Source organism: Myotis brandtii, unplaced genomic scaffold (assembly GCF_000412655.1).
Source record: "Myotis brandtii unplaced genomic scaffold, ASM41265v1 scaffold3301, whole genome shotgun sequence".
NCBI classification, from domain to species: Eukaryota; Metazoa; Chordata; class Mammalia; order Chiroptera; family Vespertilionidae; genus Myotis; species Myotis brandtii.
This window is the reverse complement of record NW_005362719.1, coordinates 332,856-341,220: the sequence shown is the minus strand read 5'-3', so window position 1 is coordinate 341,220 and position 8,365 is coordinate 332,856. Positions and strand designations below refer to the sequence as shown.

The 8,365-nt window shown below is 59.1% G+C and overlaps 1 protein-coding gene across 1 annotated transcript in view; it reads left to right on the top strand.

Annotated features, from left to right (window-relative positions):
• IGSF9B (immunoglobulin superfamily, member 9B) overlaps nt 1–8,365 on the top strand; it is a gene marked incomplete at its 5' end in the record, with an annotated part of 58,037 nt that overhangs the window by 5,417 nt on the left and 44,255 nt on the right. The window contains 7 exons of the mRNA XM_014543650.1: nt 2,661–2,812; nt 3,096–3,213; nt 4,367–4,508; nt 4,799–4,944; nt 7,407–7,549; nt 7,850–7,990; nt 8,078–8,194. Of these exons, the coding sequence (XP_014399136.1) occupies nt 2,661–2,812; nt 3,096–3,213; nt 4,367–4,508; nt 4,799–4,944; nt 7,407–7,549; nt 7,850–7,990; nt 8,078–8,194 (959 nt within the window). The remainder of the gene's footprint in view (nt 1–2,660; nt 2,813–3,095; nt 3,214–4,366; nt 4,509–4,798; nt 4,945–7,406; nt 7,550–7,849; nt 7,991–8,077; nt 8,195–8,365) is intronic.

Below are 8,365 nucleotides of genomic sequence, written 5' to 3'. Positions count from 1 at the left end.
GTTGGTGAGTTCCTTGGAGGCGAGGCCAGCCCATGTCTAACCTGCACTGGTAATTATAGGGCACTTGTAAAAAAGAATGAAGCCTGGAACGCAGCTGGCAAGCTAACACCGAATTCAGTAAATAATCCAGACTCAAACCATTATTTTCCTGAAAACTTGAAATTGTTCAAAGTACTTTCCTGATTAGCACCTAAATAATAAAGTAATTATGTAATTAGTAATTAATTTGTCACTTCAGGACATAATTTAATTTATTATCTTTCTTTTAAGCTTGATGCCAGAGGCAGTGGAGGCTGTGGCTGTATTCACTGTGTTTTCAGGGGCAGGCTTGGTGGTGGTGGGGGCGCGGTTGGGGGGGTTTTTTTATTTCGGGGCAGGAGGGGAGGCCTGGGAGTGAGGACAGGATCCCCTTGTTAGGGTTTGGATGATTTTTGCCATTACTGTTGGTGTAAGAGACACTGGATGAGAATTGCTTCCTTCGAGGATGTCTGTAGAGTGTGTTTGTGTGTGTGATGGAATGTGCTTCTCAATTCATTCAGTATTCACTCTCCCAGTGTCCCCGTGTGCCCACGCTGAGCTGAGGGCTTAGAAGGTTATGGGAGAAAATAGTCATGTTCATGCTCTTAAGGAGTTTTATGTGTTGTTTGTGTTGATCTGTAGGTGTGTGAATGTGTATGCACACTCATTCATTCATTCATTCATTCAACAGATGTTTGTGGAGTACTCTATTACATGCCAGGAACTATGCTGAAAGCTGGGCATATGGTGGGATTTGTGGAAAAGATCTCTGCTCTCTCAATGAGAGAGAAACCTCATCAATCAGCTGCCCCTACTGGGGACTGAGCCCGCAACCCAGGCATGTGCCTTGACTGGGAATTGAACTGGTGACTTCTTGGTTCATGGGTCGATGCTCAACCACTGAGCCACACTTGGCCAGGCAAGATCTCTGCTTTCTTTTTTAAAAAAAATGTTTTATGGATTTTTTACAGAGAGGAAGGGAGAGGGATAGAGAGTTAGAAACATCGATGAGAGAGAAACATCAATCAGCTGCCTCTTGCACACTCCCTAACTGGGTATGTGCCCGCAACCAAGGTACATGCCCTTGACCGAAATCGAACCTGGGACCCTTGAGTCCGCAGGCTGACGCTCTATCCACTGAGCCAAACCGGTTAGGGCAATCTCTGCTTTCTTAAGGAGAGGTAGTGATAAGTGCTTTAAGGAAAATGAAACAGGCTAAGGGGCAAGGAATGCTAGAAGTGCCATCTTAGATCGGCTGACCAGGCCAGGCCAGATGCATCTTAGCAAAGAACTGCATGAGCTAAAGGAGAGATGACTGTATGGAGCTCCAAGCAGCGAGGACAGCACATGCAAAGGCCCTGCAGTTGGTTGTTCTAGGCGCATTTGCGGTCGACAAAGAAGGCAATATGTTTAGAGCACAGAGAAGGGGGAAATATGATAGATGAGGTTGGCAGAGGGGCAGGGGGGCACCAAGGCTACAATGCCCTGAAATCATCTCATTGCTTCAGAGGCTCCTGAGGAGATGATAGTGATTGTGCATGTTTACATTTTACAAGATCCTTTTTTCCACACAGATTTATTTCTCACATCGATCCTGGAGGGCGGGGGCTTCAGGAAAAGCCCAGAGAGGCTGAGTCACTTGCCCAGGGTTACCCAGCAAGGGGCAGGCTGGTGCATGAACTTGGTCCTGAGCTTTGGATGCCTCGAGATGAGCTGAGCGTGGCATTGCGACCTGGCAGGGCTGGTGTTCAGAGAATGGATGGTCCCAGGCGGCAAGACTGACCATACTGCCTCTACAGGCAGCTCCGAGAAGTGCGGTCCAGGCTCTTAAAAGCTTTATCCAACACGATGGCATTTTAGTTAAAACTCCAACGCAGGTGGCCAGGGGGCGGTGTAGGGGGGCAGCCTTGCATAATCAGAGGAGCATTAGGAAGGCAGCAGCCTGGCTTTCACGGCCCCGATGGAGGCAGGCGGCGAGTGTCCGGGTGTCACGCCTGGCCGGGCTGGGGCCGAGGAAGCAGGGTGTCACGCGTGGTCATGAGGTGAAAGGGAGGGTGAGGGGACGTCTGTGGAGCTGGTGGCAGCAGCTGCGGGCTCTGTGGGAGCCTGGGGACAGCTGTCTTGTCTGTCACCGTCTTAGTGCTGAGCTCAGTGCTTCCCTGCAGATGCTCAGCAAACGTGGGTTTGTTGGGAATTTGCCAAATACAACGGAAAATGTGTAGAGTTTGGACACAGCCAGGCACGCTTTGAATTCCAGGTTTCCTCTCCCAGTGTAAGATTCATGGGCAGAGGATGTCTCCACCTTCCCTCCTCCCTCTGTACACCTTGAAGAAGGTCAGGCATGAGCCTACGAGGAATGGTTGCACGGGCGGTGCCTGGTGCGGGAATGATCACCGCTCCCAGTGTAAGATTCATGGGCAGAGGATGTCTCCACTTTCCCTCCTCCCTCCATACACCTTGAAGAAGGTCAGGCATGAGCCTACGAGGATGGTTACACGGGCGGTGCCTGGTGCGGGAATGATCACCAGGGCACGGTGCCTGGTGTGGGTGCGGTGGCTGATGGGGAGGGGGTGTAGGGGGTGTATGACATGCAGGGCAGCAGCCCTCGAATCACACCCTGAGCCTTTGCGGTCTCTTTGCAGCTCCCCCCACCTTTACAGAAACACCCCCCCAGTACATTGAGGCCAAGGAGGGGGGCAGTGTCACCATGACCTGCACAGCTTTTGGGAACCCCAAGCCGATTGTCACCTGGCTCAAGGAGGGGACACTCCTAGGTGCTAGTGGGAAATACCAGGTAGGTGTGCTGTTGGTGGGGCCACTGCCCCCCCGCCTCCCTTCGCCTCTTTCTCCCTCTCCAAGGCGGTCTCCCACTCCATGGGACCAGTGACGCTGTGCAAAGGCACAGAGGGAGATGGAAGCAGCAGGCACACTGGCTGGGGTGTGTCGTTGGAGGGAGATGAAAAACGAGGCCCCTCCTCCGTCTCCCCCAGTGCGTGAGCCCCGAGGCCCCCTCCGCCTGAGGGGGGCGTTGGGCGGGCTCCAGGTGGGTGCTGAGCTTCGTCTCTCCCTGGTCCCAGGTGAGTGATGGGAGCCTGACTGTGACGTCGGTCAGTCGGGAGGACAGAGGTGCCTACACCTGTCGCGCATACAGCATCCAGGGAGAGGCAGTCCACACCACCCACCTGCTTGTGCAAGGTAACGGGTCTCCCTGGCTGCTTTGTGCCTGGGGCCTTTCTCTGGGAGCCCCGCAGAGTGTGATTGGCACAGCTGGGGGCAGGGGGAACTGGGCAGCTGTGAGGAGCCGGGCAGGGCACCTCCCAAATACCACGACTTCACGCTGGAGCTCCCACGGTGGCCTGCTGTGGCTGTCACCTGGGGTGGCATGAGGCCCATGCTGGGTGGGTTTCTGTATCTGCCCAGGCAGGGTTTAAATAACTGAGGGCATTTGGCACTTGGTAGAGCTGGGGTCTGCACGGGCAGCACCTGGAAATGCTGGGCTGCCCTGCCCGGGGCCCAGAGGATTCAGAGGGGGGCATCTGGGTGGCCAGGTCTCTTGTCTGAGCTGAGCCCACCCACCTGCTCTGCCTCTGCCCGCTGCCGGTGGTTGGTGGTGGCTGTCTGGGCTGCCAGGACTGCTGGTCAGCTCTTCCTGCCTGTCTGCTGACTGGCGTGCTGAGTGGCATGGGGCTAGAGTTCCCTTTGCAGTTTGGAGGAGAAGTGGCCTCCTGCGGGAGAGTGCCGGCCAGGTCAGCTGCAGCCTGCCTGGAAAGCCAGCCCGGGAATGGGGATTCTTCCCTCTGTTTGCTCTGCCCCCCTCACCCCAAGTCCTCCCTCTGGGCGCCCTCTTACCCTCTGCTGGGTGAGCAGGGCATGCCTCTCGCTCCTCTGGGGCAGCATTGCTCCTTGCTCTGGACTGAGAGATCTCTGGGAGCCTCCCTCAGGGCTCTTGGAGAGAAGATGGGCAGGAAGGACGTGTGTGTGTGTGTGTGTGTGTGTGTGTGTGTGTGTGTGTGTACGTGTGCACATGTGTGTGTGGTGTTAAATGGCTAGCATTTGTAGAGGGGTTATGCATGGGGGCAGGGGGCAGGTAGGTGCCAGGCGTCTCCGCTGGCTCAAGGGGGTGGGGCACACTGTGGCCACATCCAGCACCACCTGCATCTCTGGGACCTGTAGGCAGAGTAAGGACCTGTGAGCACTGACAGCAGCGAGAAGTGTCTCCATGACAACGGCCTGGGGCTGTGCTGCCCCCAGCCTCCCTCTCGGTTCCAAGCACCCTTCCCAGAGGCCCTGGTGCTCCCTCCTCCCTGGCCCCGCCCGGTGAGGTCATGCTTGTTTCCTGTGTCCCCAGGGCCTCCCTTCATAGTGTCCCCTCCTGAGAACATCACTGTCAACATATCCCAGGATGCTCTGCTTACCTGCCGGGCGGAGGCGTATCCCGGCAACCTCACTTACACCTGGTACTGGCAGGACGAGAATGTCTACTTTCAGAAGTGAGCACCCTGCCCAGACCTCCTGGGGGCGGAGCGGCCAGGGGCCCCAGGGCCAGGCGTCCGAGCAGGGCCTGCTGCAAGCTGCCCTGCGGCTCCGGGAACTTAGAGGGGGTGGTCCGTGCACAGGTCCCGCCTGTGAGGGCCGTGTCTACACCGAGGGGCCCTGGGATGCGAGGGCGCACTGGGCTCTTCCTCGTGCGTGGGGGTGAGGGGATGCGTCCCTCCCATGGTGTTCATGGAAGATCCTTGTCTCCCCCCCCCTTCCCTGTGTCGCCTCGTCTCCTCTACAGTGACCTGAAGCTGAGAGTGCGGATCCTGATCGACGGCACCCTGATCATCTTCCGGGTGAAGCCCGAGGATGCAGGGAAGTACACCTGCGTCCCTAGCAACAGCCTGGGGCGCTCCCCCTCGGCCTCCGCCTACCTGACTGTGCAGTGTGAGTAGGGGCAGGGCGGGCCTCAGCTGGTGGGGGTTCGGGAAGGTTCGGGCCACCTTAGCCAGACGGGAGGCTGGAGGGCAGCCTCGGGTCAGGGGATGTGGGAGGAGGAATGACGGAGACAGGAAGCCAGGACAGCCCAGGAAGAGGCCCGCACCTGGGACGGTCATTTGAGGTGAAACCAGCCTCGTGGTGTCTTCTGGGGGCCACGTGCTGGCTGCCTCACGTCGGCTGAGCCAGCCTCAGGTCAGGGGTCGGCAGACCTTCTGGACAATCGCGCTTGCACTGGATGCCAGCCAGCACCTGTCTCCACCTGGGGTGGGACACTTGGTGGTGTTTTTTCTCCGGTGTCTGAGGAGGTGTAGCTTGAACCCATGTGGGGTTAGATGTCCAGCCGCCTGGACGGTGTGAGGGGCCGGGGACAGGCCCTTCTTCCGGTCCAGCTCCCCCAGCACCTGGCTCCCTCGCTTCCTCGTGCCCCTTCTCCGGGGCTGCCGAGCTCCCAAGGAATGAGCTGCTCTCGTGCCAGAACGATGGGGGGCTTTTGTCTGAGCACAAGAATTCGGTTTCCTGATCTTGAAGACTTCAGCAGAGTCACTGCTCCCCACCCCCTGCGAGCCAGCCATTGTGAGAGGGAGCAGGATGAGCCATGAGGATTCATCTCTTCCTTTTGATTTGCTGATGGTCCTGTCACTCAGGCAACAAAGGCCCCGTTGCTGCTGTAGGTGACAGGCTCTCCATCACTTGAAGGCAGGAGAACTGCTCACCCTGAAGGCCAAGGTGGGGAGTGGCAGGGTGAGGAGGTAACCATCTGGAGACCTGGAGTCCGCACTTGAACTGGGGACAAGTAGAACAGCGGGTGACCCCAGGAGGTGGCTCACCTCTGACCCAGCCTCGCAGAGCTGGGCGCTCGCCTGTCTGCATTGCATGCGTGTGGAGGTGGAGCCAGTGGGACCCGGAGCCTGCTAGAGCTCCCATGCTCCCGTGCCTACTGCTTTCGTCCCTGTGCAATGATTTTGCTGCTTGCGGCCCAGGCATCACCTCTCCACTTTGCTGGCCGCTGACCCCGAGGACTGTCGGCGTGCTGTGTCAGGAGGCCCACGTTGCTAAGTGCTGTGAGGCCCAGGCCATCAAATCTGTCCCACCCAGACCTACAAGTGAGAAAAACCCAGGCAAGAAGCTATTATAAGCGACTTACCGTGTGCCTCGCACTGTGCCGGATGCGCAGGAACCAAGGGGAGGGGGACGCCTCTTGGAGCAGGATCCCGGCTGGCTGATGTCATCTGTGCGGGAAGGTGGCAGCGGGGGAGTCTCAGAGGGGCGATGGCTCTCTCCAGGACTGAGGCCGGTCCTCGGAGCCATGGGTGCTTCCGTCTCCCTCTCCCACTTGTCCCTTTTTACCTCCTTCCTGCCTTCAAAGAGAACCCGGGGGGGGGGGGGGGGGGGGGTGAGATTTTTCAGGTGGGTGAGACAAGGATCTTTATTTCTGCTAAAAAGCAGTGTTCAGAGTATTTCCCATTCATAAACGCTTTGAAAACCTTGGAGGAAAAGGAAAAAAAAAAAAACACCCTCTACCATACAAAAGTAGGAGGCTCTGTCTAAATATATACCTCGGCCTGGTATTTATGTAATGCTGTTCTCTGAAGAGCTCCAAGTGCTTGAAAGATCCCAGCTCATTCATCCTCTCCGCCTCCCTGGAAGTTCCGCGTCTTTCCCCTCGGTAGCCCTCAGGGAAGTCGGGGGGGGGGGGAATCGGAAGGTGATGGATATGACTCACCCACATGGCAGGATGCGCGGCTCTCGCTGCTGCCCCAGGAGCCTGTCGTCGGCTCTGTGGCCTGGGCTGAGGGTGCCCTCCAGCTGCACAGAAGGGAAACTGAGGCCTGAGACGGCAGCCAGCAGGACGGACAGAGAGGAACCACCTGTGGTTCTGCCTCGCCCGCCTTGTGCATAGACGGCCGTTCATTCCTCTTTGGGCTTAGGGTGTGGAGCGAGGAACCGGCTGGGTGATAGGACTTGGGGTCAGCAGGTGGGGGAGGGGGTGGTCAGGGTTGACTTTGAGCGTAGGAGTCGAGGGAGGGGCTGGGGAAATGGACAGGAGAGCCCCGCCCATCCGACAGCAGTGTTCACATCTGGTCTGGGGCAGGCAGCTCGTGCCTCAGTGCCTCTGGGCATTCAGAACAGAAGTGCTGGGCATCCTGGAGGCTGGGCAGACAGAAGCCTGCAGCCTGCACTGGTGGCTCAGCGTGGCCTCGGGGCCATCAGCCCAGGAGGCCGGGGTTTGGGGGCCACGGTGGGCCCAGCACTCAGCTCCGTGTTGAGCACTGAGGACACTGTGGGGAGGGTGTGAGGGGCTGTACTTTGGGGGGTGCCTGTGTGGTGGCTGGGCCCCCGCCTGGAGTTCTCTCTTCTTGACTTCCCTCGTGTCTTTCTTCTCTCCCACCCGACACTACCCTCTCCAGACCCAGCCCGTGTCCTCAACATGCCCCCCGTGATCTACGTGCCCGTGGGAATTCACGGCTACATCCGCTGCCCCGTGGACGCAGAGCCGCCGGCCACCGTGGTCAAGTGGAACAAGGACGGCCGCCCCCTGCAGGTCGAGAAGGTGCTAGAGAGACGCATGTGGGGTACCCATGAGAGGCACCCTCCCCGACACTAAGGGGCTGCCTCTGGGGGTCTGGATCCTGCCAGGAGCCTTCCCCTGAAGCTCTGGCAAGCTTAGAGCTGCTGCCCATGGGGGTCCGCAGCTGGCAGGGCACCGAGACACCCCTTCCCAGGGCAGCTGGTCTCTGCCCGGCCTGCCCCCAGTGGGGCTAGTGGAGCCGCCCTGCCCGGGTCTGGGCCTGTTGGGGCCGGGACTGGTGTGCACCCCTGACCGTGGCCCCAGCTCTGCTCCTTCCGGCAGAATCTCGGTTGGACCCTGATGGAGGACGGCTCCATCCGCATTGAGGAGGCCACAGAAGAGGCCCTGGGCACGTACACCTGTGTGCCTTACAACACCTTGGGGACCATGGGCCAGTCTGCTCCCGCGCGGCTCGTCCTGAAGGTGAGGCCCGGGGCTGCAGGGGCCTCCGAGCGGTGGTGCCCATCGTGCCCCCTGTGCCCACCTCCACGCCCACTGTGCTCCCTCCAGGACCCCCCGTACTTCACGGTGCTACCAGGCTGGGAGTACAGGCAGGAGGCCGGCCGGGAGCTCCTGATCCCCTGTGCTGCTGCCGGGGACCCCTTCCCTGTCATCACCTGGAGAAAGGTACCTCTGGGTCCCGGAGCTCCCGGGAAGCGTGCTGGAGGGAGGGTGTCTGTTCTGGGGGGGCCACGTGCTGAGGGGTCAGGGGACTTCTCGGGGGCGCCCTGGCAGGGGGTGTGGAGGGTGGTAGCATTATCCTCCGGCTCCTCCGACCCTGAGGTGTTGGTGGCTTCT